A 22,043-nucleotide genomic window follows, 5' to 3' on the forward strand; every position below is an offset into this window, starting at 1 on the left:
CCGTATTGTGCTTTTAGTATATAATAATAGATATATTCCATTTATCTAAAAAGATGATGATCGACCTGGTAGTAGTGTAGTAATACACTAGTAGTCCTCGTTCACTTGGTAGTAGTGTTGAAATGTTCGTTCATGCATAAGACGGTGTGGAAGGTTTGGGCCACCCCGAAAGCGAAGTTCTTTGCATGGCTTCTTCTCCAAAACCGGATTTGGACCGCCGACCGGCTTCAAAAAAGGGGTTGGCCAAATTGTGGCGTGTGCCCCCTTTGCAAGCAATCTTTGGAGTCGGTGCATCATCTGTTTGTGGAGTGCCGGTTCACCGCTCGGCTTTGGATCTCGATAAGGACGTGGCTTGGCATCACCGGCATTCAACCTTCGCAATGGGTGGGCCTCTCGGTCAAGCAATGGTGGTCCTCCATGACTAGCGGTGCGACGCCTAACCGCAAAGCCGTTGCCTCCCTCACACTTCTTGTTACTTGGGAAATTTGGAATGAGCGAAATGCACGCGTTTTCCGCAACAAGCATTCCCCCTTTTTTGTGTTGTTACATAAGATTAAGAAAGAAGCCCGCTTGTGGGTGTTGGCGGGTGCTAAACGTTTGGGTGAAATCATGCCGGGAGAGTGAGGTCTTCCCTCCTTGGTTCGTTTTTGTAAGGGCTATCTTGCCCAAACACTCTCTCTTAATTAATGGATTGGGGCAAAGCTTTTGCCCCCGTTTCAAAAAAAAAAAAAAAGTTCGTTCCCCAAGCTGAAAAATCCATACTCTCAGTGTCTTGTCTTGGCTGAACTAATCCAAGCAACGTGAAGGGTGTCATCAGCGATTCAGTAACTCACAAAAATCCATAGCGTCTTGCATGCGCGATGGATCGCTGGCGAGTATACATGGCTGCGCTCTGTGGCTTCTGCTTCCGGATGAGTCCAGTCCAGTGAGCTAGTCCTCTGCTAGTCTGCTTGACTGGGTTTCCATGGATTGTGGATCTTGAACCCGGCCGAGGCGCCCAGGCAGTCTTTGATCCAGTCAATCTGCGAGTAACAGCTAGATGTCGATCGTTCTGCAGTTCCTGTCTGTTGAGATATCCCCCCTCCTCCCATCTCACATTCTCACTTCCGTCTCTCAAATCGGCGGATTCACTGCCAAGCGCAAGCTCTTTCTAGTACGTGTCTCCGCCCTCGCTCCAGTTCTACCTCCAATTCTCCATAGTCCAGAGACCAGAGAAACAGCACTACTCGATCAATCACCTGTGCTCGCTCGGGGATCTGCTTCTCGCGTGCCCTGATCAAGTTCATCCAACATGGCTAGCTACTCTTCTTTCGCCAGTCACAGGTACGCCCTGCCTGCACTGCAGAGTATTACGTGCTTTAATCTGTTATAAACATTTCAAAACTAGTACCATCACGTGCGGTCATATCACGAGGTTCAGTTGTCGCTCGCTCGTCGTCTGAACTAATTCAGGTCACCAATGCACGCCGGGAAGAATCCAGAGGCTTTGGAGGAGGAAGCCGCCGGGACGGCGGCGTCGGCGGAGGATGCGCTCCGCTACGTGGAGGCGGTGAAGGAGGCGTTCAAGGACCACAATCCCGCGACGTACCAAGAGTTCCTTCGCGTCATGGACGACTTCAGGAACCACAGGTAGACATTAGTGATCCGTGCATCCATCGAGGTTCGGACTCGATCTTGTCACGACTGATTTTGTGACTGGTGGAACGCGTGCGCGCAGGATCGGCATCGCCGAGGTGGTGTCGAAGGTGAAGGCACTGTTCCAGGACAGCCCGGGCCTCCTCGTTGGATTCAACACCTTCTTGCCCAAGGGGTACAAGATCCAGGTCGTTGGGGTAGATGACCTCGCCGCCTGTTTCGTCAGGGACGTGAGCCTCGACGACGACGGCTCTCGCTGATCCTCTGGATGCATCCCACTGGCACCGTGCTCTGTCTTTTCTCAGGGGCTGCACTTTGTTTCACCATGCTCTGCCTTCCTTTTGGTGCTCCAACCTCATCCTGTATAGTTGCGTTGCTTAATTAGATTGTTGGTCTATACATTACCATGTAAATGAAATGTTTGTATGCCGTAGAAGAATTGGAAATGGAGTTGGTTGCTTTAGTAGATGCAGGTTTTACGGACGTGCTCGCAGAATAAACTGGTCTATTGCTTTTTGCCACGTAGAATGGCATTGGTGTGTTGCTATTATCAACTTTAGAGGAATTGGTCCTGTTAATATACATTCTATTTGGAGCACTGAAGTTCCTCCTAAAGTTCATTTCTTCCTTTAGCTACTGATGCACAATAAGATTCTCAAAAGAGATAACCTGGTCAAGAGGCAATCAGTAGATGATTTGGCCTATGTTTTTTGCAATGAGGAAGAGCCTTGGCATCACTTATTCTTTGATTGTGTTGTTGCTTCCAAAATGTGGTCAGAATTTAAGAGAGTTTTGGGTATTAACTTCCCTTCTTCAACTTTAGTTGAAACTTCTAAGCTATGGAACAATAAGAAATAGAATCTAGTGTTAAATATGATCAATGCTGCCATTTTGAGGATCATTTGGCTAACAAGGAATGACATGGTGTTCAATCGAATACCTTGGGTGGAAATGCAGGTATTGTGGAGAAGAGTGGCTTATACCCTTGCTCAATGGAGCATCATGATCAAAGGAGAAGAAAAAGAGAAGTTGATGAGGTATGTGAGCAGTTTAGAGGCCTTGACTCGTACTCCGCCTCTGCTATTGTGTCTGGAGCATAGCTGACCCCAGAGAAGAGGGAAAAAACTAAGTTGGAGTTTACTCGGAAATATGAAGCGTGAAGCTGGAGAATCCCTGAAGATCATGGCGGCAGAGCTGGCAAGGACTTTCGAGGCTAATGCGTTGATGCTGGTGGGCGATGGGGAAGAGTTTAGAGTCTTGCATAGGCCTTGATACTTTCCATTGCTAGTTTTATTTGGAGATGTTGTGTCTTTTAAAATTTTCTTGTGTTTCACTAAAAAGCCTTGAGCTCGTGTGTTTGTTTGGTGGTGTCCTAAAAGACTTATAAAAGGTGGTATCAGAAATACAACTAGGATTTCTTCTAAAAAAGAGTAGCATTCGTGCTTCTTTTGAAGGATGGGTGTTGGATTGAAGGTGGGAGTCGTTTTCTCATTTTTCATTATGATATGCCCTCGTGTTCTTGGCGAAAACCTCCCTAGGTTAAAGATTTCGTCATAAAGAAATAGTCACAAGTCTTTATTCTCATCGTAGATCATGTGAAGCGTTGTGGTGGAGATGATAGTGTCAATGTGCGGTCCACTTAGAGAACTTACCTATTAATATCTTTTGTGCTCCATGTCTACTTCATAAAAAATTCAGCGGCAAATGTTGGTTCGACAACTTGCTTTGCAAGGCATCTTTCGTAGACCAACAACACGTCCAACAACCTAAGGTTCTTGCCTACTAGGGTGTGTGTTTCATGCGGTCATTCAAAACCTTTGAGGCTAGTTCAGCTTGTGCGGGTTTGATGTTCTGCAATTTGATGTACCCAACTCATGGTGCAAAGTTGGGACACGAAACATGGAAATAGAGGAGTAGCGGGAACTGCAAATCATAATAAACAATACTCAGATGGCACCTCGGTTGGACAAAATTTCGTGGGCGTTTGACCCCTCCAGGTAACATATGGTCGGCTCTATGTATAACATCCTCTCGCAGGGAGCTTCGGTCGTTCACTTCAGGTAGATTTGGATGGCCAAGCTCCCTCTTAAAATATGAATCTTCATCTGACAGTTGGCCCTAAATCGTCTTGTGCGTTGTGTGAAGAAGCAGAGCCTGCGGACCACATGTTCTTATCATCTTCGATAGCTACATTTGTTTGGAGTGTTATCCGTCAGTTGCTAGAGTGTAGTTGGAGGCCTGGAGCCTTACCTCTTTTGTTCGTTTTTTATGCCATTGTCACTAGCTCTACGGGTAGGCCGCGGAGACTTCTTTGGACTCTTTTTGCGTCCCAATGCTATGCTCTCTGGAACGTGTGCAATAAGCATAATTTTGAGGCTACAGTGCTTAGACGCCCGGCTGACATCATTTATAAATTTGTGATACTCTTGCAGTTTCGGACTCCAACAACAACAAAGGTGCAGGTGAGGGAAAGTTTATCTCAGATGGCAGGCAAGCTAAAGTTGTTGCTGCACGTGGAGCTCTCGGCAAATGAAGCATATATAGTTTACCTTTGGTTTTGACCTGTTTGGAAAAGCCGACCCCACCTTATGTTGTTCCTGCTTTTCAGTTCGTTGTTTGTTAGCTATTTCTTTGGTGAAGCTATTTGCCGTAACTTGTATCAAATCTATGAAATCTAAAGGTTTTATTAAGTGGGAGTGTCTAAACATCATCTAGCTGAAAACACAATTTGGCATAAGTCACATTTTGACATAGGTACTACTCATTTACTCATTCACTCTGAGCACTTCATCCTTATAAAAAACAGTTTCCGCTAGAAAAAAAAACCCAACTCATTTAATACGTCGCTTACAATTCAATCCGGTTTTCTTCTCTAATTTTTCTAGTCGATACATCACCCAACTCATTTAAGTCGCGCATCTGATAATGACCTGGACTAAAAGAAGGGAAAGCCCAATATTGCTATATCTGAATGTTTTTTTGGCCCTTACAAACGAACAACGATGGCCACAACATAGGAAACGAGACGAGGATGAGAAATCTGAGAAAAAGGAGAGAGCCAGAGGAACAAAAATAGAGAGATCCACGTTGGAGGGGAATGAGAGAACCTGCATACTAAAGAAGGCAGATCCAGATGGGGAAACTTGATCTCATCCACTCTCTGCTCAGGTTCTCTTCACCCCCGGCACACCTTCTCCTCTACTCAGCATTGTTGGTCTAGAAATGAAGCCCCCTTTTAATTGTCTTTATCTCCATAGAAATAGTCGATTGTATTCTAAAAGAACACAAAACCCTCATGCTTAAGAGAAGCAAAAGCCCCTAGTCAGGAATCTTATCACTGATGATTAAAAAGATGAGTAAATTGAATTACCCGCTACGGTAGCTGCTCCACCTGTTGTTTGCTTAGCGGATTACAGCTCACTCTGATTGTTAGCTCACAATCCGCAAACAAACAGAGACAAACACTTAGAAAATAAGAAAACAAAAAAGTTACAACGAACACAAAAAAGCTGCCTCATGGCCGCTCCTCCCGGGGAAAGGTTGGAAGCTAGCAGGCCTCAGGAACACAGCACCTGAGTGAGCTTGGAGTGTACCTACCACACATGCATTGATAGCCACAGACTTGTCCCTTTCAGCTTAATTTGCACTGCGTCCTAACCAAAAAAACAACAGATTAACTCCTTGGAACCTGAAATGACCACAGGAATATCAAGTTAACCACGGATTCCTTCTTCCACAATGCACTAGAAACCAAATCTTGAGCATCCAAGTAGGAAAAAAAATGCTTACTACCAAGAAAAAGGAACACAAGGACAGTTCATAAAAACCCTGGGCTTTTAACCTCCAATAATGCAGGTAGAACTTAAAGCGCTAAGCTCCACCCACTATAACCGGAGCCACCACCAAAACTTCGGCCATGAACACAACTCAAAAGCACACTTTACCCATCCAAGAAAGTGAAAAAACCATATCCCAAATGCAGGGCAACCACGCAACGGAAACTAGCAGCGACTGCATATGCACCTCCTTACCGCGGAAATGAAATGGAAGGGTCGCTCTCGGCCTGACGGAAAACGCCGGCACCAACACGCGGTACAACTCTTGAGTGGGCAAGAATTAAGTTTGGGTCGGGTGCTTTGTAGCTTAGAAATACGATGTACCATGAAACTATAACTTGCAAAACTAATACCGCCTGGAATGATGGATCTTTTGTGGGTTAATTACTGGGACTGATGCGGCCAACTAAACCGAGACAGAGAGGAACTGAAGAAAAGACTGAGCTAATAATGAAGACTAAGAAAATGAGGTGAGCTAATGAAAGACTAAAACTGAAAAATAAGAGACTAAGGAATGAGAGAAGGACCTAAGCATGGACTGAGAACAAAGATTGAGAGATTGAAGAAACTAAGGAAAAGAGAAATAAGAATGAATTAAACAAACACTGAAAGGACCTAACTAGAGACTGAAGAAAGAAAAATGAAGAACTGAGACAGAAAGAAAAGACTGAGAAAATAATACTAAAACTGAGAACATGTGATAGAAACACAGGCTGATAACACTGAAATAATGAAGATCCTGAAAGAGACTGAGAGAAGGACCTAAATAAACTGAGAGACTGAGACAGAAAGACTAAGACAAGCAAATATAACTGAGAAGAAAAAAAGGAATAAAGATAAAGAGAAATAGAAATAGAAAGAGGATTAAGAAATAAAAATAAAGAGGAATTCATATAATGAGAGAAGGACCTGAGACAGGGAGACTGAGACAAGAAAATAAAACTGAGAAGAAACAATGAAGAAAGAAATATATATATTGTGTTATGTGCTTATAGTTTACAATGTTATATTCACTCTTATGCAGGTTGATTCAAGGATCTACTCAAATAGTTGTGACACAACAAATGATATTGAAGGAGAAGGAGGATTGAGGTTTCAAGTCGGCAGAAAAATATAAAAACATATCAAATTGCAGGCAGGATTCTCATACACAGGGTTGCTGCTTGGTGGTCTAACAAATCAAGGATCAACTTCTAAATTATTTGCAGAAGATGATGATGATCAGTTGGATATAAGTATGTTTAACAACATGCATATCAACCGGGTAATTAAATTAAAAAATTACTCCTATGTAAAATGATGATGCTTTGCAGTAAATTAATTCAATCGTAATTACTGAAATACACGCAGGTTCATACTCGAGGGAATACAAACAAATTCCAGCAACTTAATGAAACTACAGGTACGGACAATTCCCAAACAAATACAAGATCTGAGGCATACAGGATGCAGTATCCACCAGCACAAACATTGATGGTGTCAGCCAAAATGAATACAGTGAAGATCCGCATAAAGACATAACCGAAGAGGCATACCAGGATCTAATGATGAACTACAACAAATGCTCCAGCCAAGTGTATCCTTAGTGTCTAACACAAGGGAACAACTGACATCACAAAAGAGCAGAAGGAAAACACAACAGAAATTGGGACCATCCTATGTTGATCAAGTACTTATCAGAGATGTAACAACAAATATGTAGGAATCATATGTGATTATATATGGTAGTACTATTTATTATTGAAAAAAGATTCGTGTGCTATGATATATATGTCATATAATGTGTTTCATGTTGGAAACGTGTCGTTCCGTTTGACTAAACTGAGCTACAATACTAGTGCGAAAAAGTTGAATGTCCAGAGATATTTGAATGATGAAAAAATGATTTGTAAAATTCATATATCTAACTGCTTGTATGATATACTAGAAAATAAGTGAAGCGTGGCCCCTCCTCCTTATCCTGGGTTTGGTACCGGCTATTCAACTTAAGCGTAGCTTAAGGAAAAAATTATGGAATAGGCGGAGTTACCCACCCCCTACTAACTAATCAAAATTAAACTAGAAAAACAATCAACCGAAGCTAGCTGTGTGCAGCTATTGGAACAACAGAAACAATCCCTAACCCCCAGACATTGTAGGTAAAGCAACTAAGATGATAAGATTTACCAATCTATCCACTACCCAGATGTTGTACATTGTATTCACTACCTACAGAACTAAATACAGAGAACAAATAACCTGCTGAAACATTCTGAATCAACAAAATCCCAAAAAGGGGAATCACGGAAATACGAAAAAAATCAGAGGAAAAATAGTCACGCAAAATTGATTTGGCCGACTGATCAAGCCTAAGTAACTTATCATCCAAGGCTAAGCAGGACCAGTACATATTTTACTACTACTTTTCTTCGTTGCAACCTGCAAGCCTGCCTAGCGGACAAATAACGACCCACTGCAGATCTTGCCGAGAGCTAGCGCACAGGGCAACTGGCCTAAGTTCTGTAAGTTGTGATCGTCTTGGACATAACATAAACTTGGATGTCACTTTCCTCTGGAATTGGTGGCCGGTGGCCGCTGAGCGCAATCGCATAGCAGAGCAGGATAGTGCGACTAAAAGGGGAATCACGGAAGCACTAAAAACAGAGTAAAATTAGAGTCGTAGATTAAGTGGATTCTCCTGATAGGGAGAAGAGCATATATATACCCATCAAGCCGGCGACGCAGCCCCCTACCGCCCTTGGAACGAGGAAGAAATCGAGCGAACTCGTCCTTGGAAGCTCGGGCATGGCAGAACCCACCGCATGGCATCCCTTCCGCATGCCCATACATCCAGACCCCCATGACCACGAGGAAGAAAACAGAGCAGAATCGCCAAATTTCCTCACTCTAGTGGACTTCACCACCTCCGCCACCGCAGAAGAACCCTAGAGGCCACCGCCGGGAGTCCCCCACCACCACGACTGGAGCTCTGTCCCCCGAGGCAGAGATGATGACGTGGGCATTACCCTTCGAGTAACCGACGTTGCCCTATCCTGTATTGATCAACTGGAGGCCCATGAAGACACCTGAAGGCTAGATGGGCCACTAGGCCGGCGCACCAGAAGATTCCTTGACAGGCAAGACAAGGGAGCGAACAAACAAGGAAAGATTGGATCTAAATTACTGTAATTCTAGTCATATTCGGTTAGACCTCTTGAGATCTGGCCTCCTATATAAAGGCCAGGAGAGGGGCTGCTGGAGGACACGAACAATCTTAGCAACCTTAGCCAGGAAAAGCTTAGAGCTAGGGAACCCTAGCAACACCAATCTCGACTAGATCTCAGCCGAAGTATTCGGCACCCCATTGTAACCTGTTTTCATCATAATCAAAGAACAGACAGGCATGACGTAAGGGTTTTACCTCATCGAGGGCCCCGAACCTGGGTAAATCGCTCTCCCCGCTTGTCTGTGTACTGATGTCTCGTGTCAGCTTGCAGGATTCCATCACCCGTACGCCCTTATCGGAGGTCTTTGCCGAGGAGCACCCTCTACTTTTGGCGCCTTCTGTGGGAACCGTTTTGGCAAAAGGCTGGGAATCGGCTTATCGGATCTTGACATGGGCAGCCTCATCGGCAAACTTGCTGGCAATTTCGCCAGCAAGTTCGCCAGTAACTTCATCAGCAACCTCATCGACACCATCGTCGCCCGTCCTGGGAAGCCCGATTCGATTCGGCTCCTACGAGTTTACTCCACACAGCGAGTCCTCCCGTTCAAACTTTTCGGATCTACAAGAGAACATGGAGATGACCTTCGGCAGCGTCCATTACAACGTCAACGCAGAAGGAATCCTTCAACTGCTGGAATCCCCCACTTCCGGATCAACAAGTTCGAACGCATCGTCTTCAGTCGATCTGTTGGCTGGCCTAACAGGATCAACGTGCTCTCCTACACAATCGGCTCCCCGCTCGACGTCCTCTATGTCAGTAGGGTCGGACGATTCTTCATCTTCGAAGTTAACCTCGTATTATTGCCTGAACTGCGACACCAGGCACGGACTGGGATCTACCGACACGCCATTCATCTGCAACGCCCAGTATTTATCGGGAGAAGACAGTATCGACAGCACCATCCTACGAACCAACCAGAGGGTGGCACGCCATCAGGTCTATGTCGCCAATAACACAGGGAACGCAAGGCGCAGAGGAGACGAGGACCATACCCCCCGCTCTAGCAGAAGGGCAAGTTTTGAGGACAGCGCCAGCAACCGCGATAGCGATTACACCATTGCGGATGAGGAGTGGGCGGCAGCACGGGCAGCAGTACTCAACAACACACCGCTCCCCGCAGGAACTTCGGTCGGAACCCTCAATGCTTACCGCTCCATACTAGAGAAAAACCGAGAACACTTGTCGAAAGAGCAAGCCTCCCTCGAGAGACGCTTAACTGCTGCGGATCGATCCAGCGAACGACGAAGGGGTTCACAGGGGAGTGCCTCCCGAAACACCCAGGGAGCAGGCAAGCACCGGTCGAGGATGTCCAGGCTTTCGGAAGATGACGCCAGAGAGATAACGTCAAATCTGACTAAATCTTTCATGACCACGGATACCGCGGGCATGCCACGGCCAAAAACCGTTGCAGCAGCAACGGCCAACCTCGCCGCTTACCTCATCAACCAGCGCCCTGAAGGATCTATGGCTCAGGCTCACCGAGGTGCCCTCGAGAGTCTCGCGATATTGGGAAACAACCTGGTCCCGCAAAAGGAAAAAACTATGGCCCAAGGCAGTGGGTCAAAACATCATGCGAGAGACGCTCGGGACGAGATCACCCAGAGCAGGATCGACAAAGCAAGGCGTCGACGCGCCACCAGGAAAGACGACGATAGCGATTCTTCGGATGAAGACCAGGAGTACGACGGCGAGCTCAGGGGAGCCGACTGTTTAAGTTACAAGATACGCGAACCAATGCCGCCTAAAAAGTTTAAGCCTACCCCTACTGACGCCGCCAAGTACGATGGGCAGCAAGAACCAAGATCTTGGATAGATGATTACCTGCAGACAGTGATCTTGCACAAAGGAAACCAGATAGCGGCAATGCAATGCTTACAACTTTACTTGAAGGATTCAGCACGGGCCTGGCTACGGGGTCTGCCGAAAGGTTCTGTCAAATCATGGGATGACCTAGTACACGCCTTCGTTGCCAACTTCCAAGCAACATATAAGAGGCCCGTCGGGATCGAAGAGCTACGGAATTGTCGGCAGAAGCAGAAGGAGTCGATGCGTTCTTACATTGGGAGATTCACAAAGCTCCTGAATGATGCCAAGACGTATCTGTCGACAGAGCAATCGACACTTTCAGCGACGGCGTCCAGCGGGAAAGTTACATAGAAGAACTCGGGCGCAAGAAGCCAAAAACCATAACCAAGTTAATGGAAATTGCCAACAGCTGGGCCGACGGCGAAGATAACGTGCGAAGGCCACGCAGCATAGCCGATGACGAAGACGATGATCAGCCGAAGCACGACTCGGGTAGCCGAAGGGATCGACACAAGAGGAGGAAAAACCGCAACTACGATGATAACAATCTGGTAGCAGCAGGGTATGCCGATCGGCAGGGCGACCGAGACGACGGGCACGATGGTAACCGGAACAACTCTGGGAACCGTGGTAACTATAAACCACGGCAGCAGAGGACTCCCGAACTACCCTACGCTGAACAGGTCAACGCCCCTTGTTACCTACATTCATATGTCGATTCCAAAGACGGCAAAACGAAGTCGAGTCACCTGCTCAGGGACTGTCGACAGTTCCTTGACATGCACAAACTCATCCAGCAGTCAGGCCAACAACAGCTACCACCACCGCCACCACCTCCACCGCAGCACCAAGTCCAGCAGGCTCAACCCAACGAGGCATTCCCACCGCCACGTGGGCAAATGAGTATGATCCACAGGACAGGCGTTTCAAAAAGAGAGATGAAGAGGCTCACCCGAGAGATCAATTTGGCAGAAAGCATCATGGCAAACATCCCTGAATACGTCGACTGGTCTTCTCAGAGCATTACGTTTAGCCGAACAGATCATCCGATGACCATACCAAAACCAGGACATGCCGCTCTGGTAGTCGAGGCACAAATTGGAGGGTTCAAGATGAGCAAAGTGTTTATGGATGGCGGAAGCGGGATAAACCTGATATTCGTCGATACAATCAGGAGTATGGGGATCACCATGAGCATGCTGGAAGAAACAGACACCTGCTTCCACGGGATCCTCCCAACCGCACCGGGATACTCTCTTGGCAAAGCTTACCTGAATGTCATCTTCGGCAAAGCCGATAATTTCAGGAAGGAGAAAATCGAGTTTGAAGTAGTGAACTGGGAATCACAGTATCACGCTATACTCGGAAGACCAGCTTATGCCAAGTTCATGGCTGTGCCGCATTATGCATACCTCAAGCTGAAAATGCCTGGGAACAATGGGACAAACCTCACAGTCCATGGAAGTTTTTCACGCTCGGACAATTGCGATCGCGACTTTCAGAGGATTGCTGCGAAGTTCGGGAAACAGCAAGAAATCATCGACCTTCCGCCCAAGCTGTCTTTACGAGAGATCAAGGAAGAAAAAGATGGTCGGGAAATAAAGAAGAAGCCAGCCGCTCTCGCCCTTAAAGCTTCGGCAGCAGAAGCTTCGGCAGCAAAGGGTTCGGCAGTTGATGGCACAGAAGGTTTAGGAGAAAGCAAGACGCTGGCAACCACCGCTCAAACCCCTGATGAAACCAGCAACGCTGCAGCAATCACTAACGCGGAGAAGAAGCCAGAAGAAGAAAAGAACCCCTTCCTCGACTAAGCAGTTTACCAGCCTTTACTTTCTTTTTTTCCCTTCATTATAAACAGGGCCTTCCTCTTTTCGCCCTCTAGCATCATGCTTACCTTATTAATAAGAACTTAAAGCTTCGATTCTTGTTAAGCATTGCAGTAACTACAAACTTCTAAGCCCCATCACTATGCAAACATAGTACAGGGCGGAAGATCGTGCTCCAACAAGCCTCTACGAGTGCTACAATGACGTCACCTTTCCCTCTGCTTCAGATGCCTCTACGAGTGCCGTATAAAGCAAGAGTTTGGAAAAACTTACACACAACCCACGCTCGATATTTCACTTATGGAAATATCAGAGAGCAACGGGCTTATCGGCAGAACCATTACACCCGAAAAATTCGGGAATGACTGTCGAAATTTACAAACGGTTGAAAGCAAAGTTGCGCATACAACAGGTTTAGCAAAACCTGCAACACGAGCTGATCACTCATAATGATTTGCTAACCAACTAGTACTCATACATCCAACGGGCAATTAAGCTTCGCCCCTTTAAATATTTGCCAACGGCATGGTAAAAGTACACATTCATGTACCAACCAGATAAGAAGTTTTTGGCCCAAAAAACCCGAACACTCGGATGAATTAGCCAATACAATTTACAAAAGTAACTTTACACCTTTACATCACCCTTGCGGAGTTTCCTTTTCCTCAGGTACCTTTGACATCTCCTCAAGCCTGTCGACAATTACATGAGCAGGAGCTAAAACCTTCGGGTACAGCTCCTCGAAATCACCAGTTGCATTGGCAATAGACAGCAAGCAAGCTGAAGGATAACAAGCAAGCACAAGGGCAAGCGTACATTTGGCCCCTGCAAAGACTTGAGATCTTACTAGCTCCCGAACCTTCTTGGCACTTCCAAATTCAGACATCAAAGTCAAAAGGGTAGGGGGAACTGCATTGAGAGGAAACATTGTTTTCCAAACTACCCTCATGGCCTTGTAGCACTTGTCGAAGAACTGGTGGACCTGTTGCACTCGATCTTGAAATTTGACGACGGCCGAAGCCTTCGAGTGTTCCCGCCAGAAAATCTCTTCGGATGAGGAAAGCTGAGTCAAAGCATGCACCCGCTCGTGTATCCGCTTGTTCTCTTCCGCAGGGTTCAACGCTATGACTGCCAAAAGAATTAGTAAAAGACTCAGACAAGAAGTTGCTAGCAAGCAGGCAAAAGGATCAAGAAACTTACAGTTTAAACTTTCGGTAGCCTTATGCAGCTCGCCAAGAATGTACCGCTCCACGTCGGCTGCAATCTCGCTCTTTTTATTGACGATAGCAGCTAAGGCATAAGTGCTGCGTAAATCCTTCTCCATCTGTGTTATTCGGTCTTTCATGCGCTGCATCCGATCGCTTTCAGGAAGCGCACCCGACGAGTCGTCTGCAAATAAGGGCACTGGGAAGACCTGCAAGAAGTATTGGCTATAAAAAAGTGATGGATATGGTACAGCCCAACGTCCAAAATAACTCCCATCGGGAGAAGTGCAAGAAAGTGATATCATAGCAAAACTGGGCCTACAACAAATGCTAGCACGAAGTTTATTACAAAAACATGAGTTTGGCGGCAGAGCAATGTTTCCCATCAACTCAAGGCACAAGTTTGGTACAAGAATCAAGGAAGCTGTGTTTGAGTCGATGAACTAGGGCCAGTCGATGATTTCCTTGATGAAACCAGTTCAAGAAGCTGACGGGCACACGTAAGAGCAGATGCCTTAAAGGTGCTCAAATCAATAGGCTGCCCGTCTTGCCCTTTTGGAAGCCCCTTAGTCATTTCCTCGATGTCACCCTTAAAGCCGTAACCCATCATAAGCTGGAAGGCTAGGACAGCACCAAAAGTGCGCGATGTACGCTTGAATACCTCGATGACTTCCTTGGTGTCAACCGCGAAGGTATCGATCAGCTGTCCCAGGGTCTTCTCTTGCTTAATCTTGGGGAAGATCATCGAGTGCATCCGCGCCAGAGCACCCTTCCCCTTAACAAGAAGCTCTTGTGTAAGCTGGTGAGAAGCGAGAATCGTTGACACCGCGTTCGCCGGGGAATTATTTGGAACTCTTTCCAGGGCATCGACAGGAATGTTTGCTGCCTCTGCAACACAAAAGAAGGAAAAAAATTCAGTCATTGACAAAAAGTTTAAATCCATAAGAACGTCTCCCGACAAAAGTATGTTAGAGATTACCAAGCAAGGCCAAAGAAGATTGACGAAGGACTTCATCCTTTTCGGCTGCTCGAGCCTCAGCTACCAGCCTGGATGCTTCTTCTTCCTTTAGCTTCCCTTTCAGTTTGGCCAGCTCCTCCTTCAGAGAATCAATCTCTTGGCGAGCCGCGGCAGCTATCTTGACTGCGCCATCCAGTTTTGAGGAGGAAGATTTGACTTCTTTTTGCAGCCGAACTTTGTCAGCCTCTAGAGAAGTGAATCCAGAGGCGAAAACCTCCAGAGAGGAGATAACGCCACGCAGGTCCTTAAAGAGAGAAAGAAAAACAATTAAACAGGCCACGCTCCAAGGAATTTGTATTAAGATCAGAAGAGGACTTACAGAAAAAGGAGCCGCGGTAGCAGCAGTTGGAGAAATATCCTTCCCTTTGGAAAGGGAAGACGCAGTCGATGCTTGAGCCATGGGGGCAGCCTTAGGAGCCGAAGCTTCAGAAGCCACCACGACCGGCGAAACAGCATCAGATTTGGCCTTTTTAGGAGGAGGCTCGATAAAGCCCTCGTCACTGCAAAAGTAAACAGTCGACTGTGATTATAACAGAAGTATGGAAGGTAAAAAAAGGCACAGTATAACTTTCAGAAAGGAACTACTTACATGTCGAAGAGATCATCTTCATCGGTAAAACCGCCGGTTGATCTCTTCGCAGGAGAAGCTCTGAACCCATCCGCAGCTGCATCAACAAATGTATCACGATCAGTGTCGACGTTACGCACTGATCCATCTGCGATACAAGTATTATCGGCTGAGGAGGGAAGATCAGCGCGGGCAACTTCAAGACTCATTGGACCATTATATTCATCCTCTAAACATGTTTGATCGATGGTGTGGAAATCTACTGGGATTGAGGAGCCTTTCTCCTCAGAGGTATCACCCGGTGAATCACGTGTATTTTCAGAAGCTATAGGGATCTGGCAAAGAAGAATGACAAGTAAGAACAAAGGTAATCATGTCGGCTAAGCAAGGAGCTATAATAGAGATGTGAAAAAAGGAAAATACCCCTGATGGTGGATGATCAACGTCAAGGGGAGCATAAGAAGAGATCAGCGGAATCGAATCTTCCTGGTTGAAGGAAGTAAGACGACGAACTTCGTCAAGCAGCTCTTTTCCTGATAGATCGGCATCATTGATCCTGGTCTCATCCTTTGGACCTGAGTACAACCACATCGGGTGAACTCTGGCCATGACTGGTTGGATTCGGCGCTTCAGGAAAACTGCTGCCACCTCCGTACCAATCATAGTTTGGCCGTCGGCCTCTTTGATTCGAAGGAATTTGGCGAACAATTCTTCGGCTGAGGTCCTTTCGTCGGCTGAGAGGATGTTCTTCCAAGAGTCCTTGGGCTTGGCTTCAGTAACGTCGGCATAGCAGGGGAGTCGACATTCGGGTGACGAGGAATCTTTAACGTAAAACCATTTCAACCTCCATCCTTGCACAGACTCTCTCATTGGAAAATTAAAGTAATTAACTTCTGAGCGAGCAACAAAACCTACTCCTCCGGTGACAAAGTACCCATTACTACTGCTGTATCTTTTCACATAGAAGATCTTCTTCCACAGCCCGAAATGAGGTTCAATGCCCAAAAACGCCTCGCAAAGGGTGATGAACACATCAACATGGAGGATTGAGTTGGGGGTAAGTTGCCACAATTGGATTTCATACGTCCGCAAGAGATGGAGGAGGAATCCATGAGTGGGGAGTGAAAGGCCTCGATGAAGAAAAGATAAGAACATCACAGAAAATCCAGCAGGAGGATCAGGCCGAGAGATCGCACCTGGAAGGATCACATCTCCCGCGTCGGAGGATATCAATCCTAAGCTTCGAGACCTCTTTTCGTCGCGCTTGGTGACGGTTGAAGCTACCCAGTCCCTAGGTTTGGCCATCGAGCCCGACGGCGCTGGCGGCGCCGGAGCTGGGGGAGGGGCGTTTGGAGCACTCCCCTTCGGAAGAGAAGAGGAGGACTTGGCAGCGGTACCTCCGCTGGTGGAGCTAGCAGCGGCGGCGGTGTTCTTCTTCTTCACCATTGCGAGATCTGAGGAAGATTGAAACTGTGGCGGCGGCGCGACAATGGCGAAAGAAGGAAGAAGAGGGAGAATGAGGAGATGCTGCGGGAACCGTGGAGAAAATTGAGAACTTTTTATCCCTTGGAGATTTCAAGGAAAAATTGAAGTAAGCACGTGGCGCCTGAGGAAGGGAAGGAATTGACGGCCCACTACGCCCACGATTGCGCGAAAATCGAGGAGCCACCTCGGTCGTTACGCGTATAGTGGTCAAGCCCTAAAAAACTGATTGAGCAGGGCTAGGGCTAGCTCGTCATGATGGGCCCGTCAAATCAGCCTGCAGCAGTTACACGTCAGCAATGACGTAATAATTTGGAAGCATTCGAAGGAAACATAAGAAGTTATCGGATGAAGGATTCGAGTCCACGCACGGATTACAAGCATCCGTACCTAGACTCGGGGGCTACTCCCATCGAGAGCGCTGACGCGCACCCAATAAAATGAAGACTCGACAAAATGGGCAGTCGAAGGAAGAAGGTTTGAGTCAGCACTCGGTTGCAAAGCGCGTGCACCCAGGCACTCGGGGGCTATTACTCCCATCGGGAGCTCGTGATGCATACCTGACAGAAGTTTTTTGCACTCCAGGATGATGCCCGGGGACTTGATTCTGTGTAGGGTAACGGTGTTTTGCCATCGGCAGTTAACCAAACAACAGTTGGGCACGTTACTCATTATCCTTTGCATAAAGAAAATATATCGGATGACTTATGAAGATCTCGGTAGAGGAAAGTATTTGAGTAGTACAACTTGAGTCTATGCACGGATTGCAAGCATCCATACCTAGACTCGGGGGCTACTCCCATCGGGAGCGCTGAAGCGCACCCGATAAAAAGAAGATGAAGCATAATCAAGATGAACAAAAGCAATGAAGGAGAAGAATGTCAGGAGAAAACATGCATTAGTCTCTACCCGAATTATCTTCGGCTAGACACTCGGGGGCTACTGACGTGGGCATTACCCTTCGAGTAACCGACGTTGCCCTATCCTGTATTGATCAACTGGAGGCCCATGAAGACACCTGAAGGCTAGATGGGCCACTAGGCCGGCGCACCAGAAGATTCCTTGACAGGCAAGACAAGGGAGCGAACAAACAAGGAAAGATTGGATCTAAATTACTGTAAATCTAGTCGTATTCGGTTAGACCTCTTGAGACCTGGCCTCCTATATAAAGGCCAGGAGAGGGGCTGCTGGAGGACACGAACAATCTTAGCAACCTTAGCCAGGAAAAGCTTAGAGCTAGGGAACCCTAGCAACACCAATCTCGACTAGATCTCAGCCGAAGTATTCGGCACCCCATTGTAACATGTTTTCATCATAATCAAAGAACAGACAGGCAGGACGTAAGGGTTTTACCTCATCGAGGGCCCCGAACCTGGGTAAATCGCTCTCCCCGCTTGTCTGTGTACCGATGTCTCGTGTTAGCTTGCAGGATTCCATCAACCCTAAGCCCCTATCGGAGGGCATTGCCGAGGAGCACCCTCGACAGATGATGAATACAAAGAAAGGGAAAAGGAATAGTGAACGGATATATAGAGCTACGGACAAACAGGCACGGATCCCAAAATTCAAAAAACAACGACGAAAGAGAACCAACCAGGGAAAAACCGGGCAAGAAAAACCGGATCTGACTTGAGGGTGCATGCTGAGGCGCGGACGAGCGATCGATTACGTAGCAATAACGGAGCACCAAGATTCGTGCCACCGTAGAAAATGGACGGACAACGATCTGACTTGAACCGAATTGCAATTTTAGCTAGCTGAAGATTAGGAAATGTGTTTATTAATTTCAAGTTAGGCACTTGATGCCTATTATTATCTAAAAGAAACATGGAAATAGAGAGGACGACTTGGAAGAATCATGATGTAACTTTTAGTTCTACCACCGATCTTTTCATTCATTTTGTTCCGGTAAGCATCTTTCTTGGTAAATCAATAAAGAAAATTCCTTAAACGGAATTCTGAACCTCTCAAAAAATATCTTTGGAGGATTAGCGGGAACTTAACAGTTGGATTCACTCATCGTCTAACTCTAATCGATCGAGCTAGTACACACTTTTAGATTTTCTGGCGTGTGCTGGCTATCGTGCCGTACGTCGTCGAAGGCGCATGTCCAGCTCTGAGCTCTCTACCGTTTTTGCGAGAAGATCCTCTCGGCGCATGTGGCCATATGCACGGCGTCAAGGGCCTTAATGTTGAAGAAAGAAAAGTCATTACTATTCGAAACTAAGCTAAGGAGCCCGGAGAAAAGTCTTGATATTTCGTTCATCGCATGGGATGTATGGGGCCGGAAACCAGGCATGCATGCATGCGAATCCAGAGGTGAACATGTGAGAGCGCAGTTAAGGACGTACGTCCCGACGTGACAGCTGTTTTATCTTATTCGCAACAGAAGCACAGATATTCCTGATGGATGATGACAAGGAGCTGCTTGGGTCTTTGTAATCATGAGCACCGACATAGTGACATATACCTCCTCCTTTTCAAAATAATTAAATACTTTATGCGTTCCTAAAAACCTTCTCAACTTGATCTAGATACGGAAGATATATATACATGTTGTAGCTGTAGATATATTCATATCTAGAAATAGTTGAGAAGCTGCTTTTTTTAAATGTTAGCAGGAGAGCTGCTAAATCCATTGATTAGAAAGAAACTGGTCAGAAGACCCACACTGCTCAGTTTATTAGAGGGAAACCAGGCGAAAACCTGAACAACGGCAAGCCACACCTAAGCACCTCCACACACCCTCCCAAACCACGAGTCTCGCTGACCAGAAACCAACTCCAAAACGATGCCCCCAAGAGGGAAAGTGACACCGAAAAGCGCCACCATCGTTCGATCTGGAAGGCCAGATCTAGGGTTTCCCCTGGAACAAGTCAAGAAAGCAAATGAGGGTTGCTACATCAACGCCTCCAACAAGGTAACAACACCCGTAGGCGCCGCTGTTGATGACTCCGACCACGGTCGGAGAACAGCTTTCGCCGGCAAGCTCATCGGCACAAGCTCGACAAGGAAACGGTCAGCCAACCTGCCAAACCTCCTGCCCTCGCCTCCACGGCCGACCGCATCTCCCAGCAAGCCCGACATACTACCAGCCATCCTTCCTCTGCCCCGCTCTAGAAGGAAGGATGCAACACCCGCAACGTCGCCATCCCGCTCCCATTTTTTCGATAAAGGATGCTTTATTACTTTTTGGGAAAGCAATTACATCCAGCCTCTGCATAACCAGGATGCACACGGCCGTTTATGAATGTCAAGTCCAATAAAGATGCTAAACTAAAAATAACTAGGCGAAATACATATCGGAACGATGAATTGTAAAACGCCTAAGGTGTGGGTGGGGCTTCAATCCGTAGACTATGCTGCCACCCATGTAGGGAAAAAGTATCCCTCGCCGTAGCCTCCAATCGTGTACAGACCTCCGTAAATAGGTCTCGGTTCTTCATACGCTGAAGAGGTAACCATGAACGAAGAATCCCGTACATCTGTAGATGACCTGCAACAAAGAGGAGTTAGTGTCATTAAAAATCTTGCCATTTCTACTCAGCCATAGCGCCCAGATAACTGCTAGCGCCCCCACCCTAAGAAGCAACTTGAACCTTGAATCTATGCCATGAAGCCAATTACCGAAGACATTGGCCACACTAGTGGGAGGATGCAAGGTAGACGCTACTTGGATGACAGACCAAATAGATCTCGCAAACTGGCACTGGAAGAAGAGGTGTTTAATAGTTTCATCATGATGACAAAAAACACATCTAGAACTTCCTTGCCAATTCCGCTTAACAAGATTGTCTTTGGTGAGGATGACTCCTCGACGAAGATACCATCCAAATATTTTTATTTTTAATGGTATCTTCATCTTCCAAATTTTCTTATTATTATCAACCGGTAAATCAGAATGAATTATGGCGCTGTATAAGGATTTTACCGAGAAAGAGCCATCTACATGTAAATTTCACCTAAATTCATCTGGTTCAGGCGATAGGTTAACATCCCCCAACCTATGAATTAAAGCGTTCCATGCCACTAGCCTTTGTCCTAGCAAAACACGTCGGAACGTCACATTCGGTGGAGAGGTAGCCATTACTGTGGCAATGGTATCTCCTTTGCGACGAACGATACTATACAACGCAGGATACTGTTCACTTAGAGGTGCATTGTCTAACCAAGCATCTTCCTAGAAACGTATCTGTGCCCCATTCTTAATTTAGAAAGTACCATCACGAAAAAAGACATTTTTTGACGCCATTAGACCAGCCCAGAAGTGTGAATCTCCAGGTTTCCAAACCACCTGAGATAACGTCTTGGAGCCGATATACTTTTTCCGGAGAATAGTTTGTCAAATCCCATCCTCGGTAAGGAGCTTAAAAAGCCATTTACCCAGCAGGGCTGTATTCTTGACTTCCAGGTCATGAACACCAAGCCCGCCTTGATCTTTGGGACTACAAACTACACTCCATTTAACCAGTCGATATTTCTTTTTCTCGCTATCACCTTGCCAAAAGAATCTGGATCGATAATAATCGAGTTTATGCAGAACTCCTTTTGGCAAAAGGAAGAATGATACCTTATACAGTACCATATTTGTCAGTACCGAATTAATGAGTACCAATCTTCCTCCCAGGGATAGCAATTTGCCTTTCCAGCTACTAAGGCGTTTCTGTAATCTTTCTTCTACTATTTTCCATTCAGCGATCGTGAGTCTCCGGTAGTGAATCGGAATACCCAAATAGCGAATAGGAAATTGGCCTTGCCCGCAACCGAACAACTTTGTATAGAGAGCTGTATCATCTTGGGCATCGCCGAAACAGAACAATTCACTTTTATGGAAATTGATTTTCAATCCCGACAGCTGCTCAAAAGCCACCAAAATTAAATCCCGCTCCCATTGGAAGGATGTAACACCTGCTGCGCCATTCATCTCTCTACAGGAGGATGTAACGCCCTGCGCCATTCGTCTCCCTTCAAGAGGATGTAACACCAGCAGAGCGCCATTCATCTCACAACGGAAGGAAGCAGCACCCGTCACGCCGCCATTCCTCTCCCCTCCAACCACCGCCAACTCACCATGACGCCTGCAGCAAGAACCGAGCCCGTCGGGGCCGTCTCGCACCGCAGCCTCAGGGGCAGCGCCACAAGTGCACAGCACCCATGGCAGCCACCCAGCCTGCACGAGCGCAGCGCAGCGCCGCCGCCTTGCACAGGCCAGAGTAGGCCCAGATCGGGCCCACGCCCGGCCCCCTCCACCGTGCAGCGGCGCCGAGCTCGCAGCCGCCGTTGTCACCACCTCCCGAACCTCCGCCGGCGCCTCCAGAGCCTCCGCCACGCCATCTCCTCTCCGCTCCCGCGCCACAGCGCCCGCCGACGGGCCGCCATGCCGCCATGCGACCCCCCAGAACCTCCGCCTCTCCGCGCGTAGGGGAGGAGTAGGGGGCGCCCGCCGTGCCCTCCGCCTTCCGCG

General features: G+C 47.0%; 1 protein-coding gene across 1 annotated transcript; it reads left to right on the forward strand.

Annotated features, from left to right (window-relative positions):
• Positions 1-951: 951 nt before the first annotated feature.
• LOC127338036 (paired amphipathic helix protein Sin3-like 5) lies at positions 952-2,494 on the forward strand. The gene is made up of 3 exons (XM_051364320.2): positions 952-1,323; positions 1,453-1,629; positions 1,718-2,494. The coding sequence occupies exons 1-3, from the start codon at positions 1,292-1,294 to the stop codon at positions 1,893-1,895; spliced, it is 387 nt and encodes a 128-aa protein (XP_051220280.1). The 5' UTR covers positions 952-1,291; the 3' UTR covers positions 1,896-2,494.
• Positions 2,495-22,043: the final 19,549 nt, after the last annotated feature.

The sequence above is a fragment of the Lolium perenne genome, chromosome 3 (assembly GCF_019359855.2).
Source record: "Lolium perenne isolate Kyuss_39 chromosome 3, Kyuss_2.0, whole genome shotgun sequence".
NCBI lineage: Eukaryota > Viridiplantae > Streptophyta > Magnoliopsida > Poales > Poaceae > Lolium > Lolium perenne.

Bases quoted from the DNA above. Each gene is read 5' to 3' on its own strand.
- LOC127338036 (XM_051364320.2), top strand. From the start codon at position 1,292: ATGGCTAGCTACTCTTCTTTCGCCAGTCACAG. The intron at 1,324-1,452 runs GTACGCCCTGCC...GAACTAATTCAG, and splicing joins TCTTCTTTCGCCAGTCACAG to GTCACCAATGCACGCCGGGA. The intron at 1,630-1,717 runs GTAGACATTAGT...GCGTGCGCGCAG, and splicing joins GACGACTTCAGGAACCACAG to GATCGGCATCGCCGAGGTGG.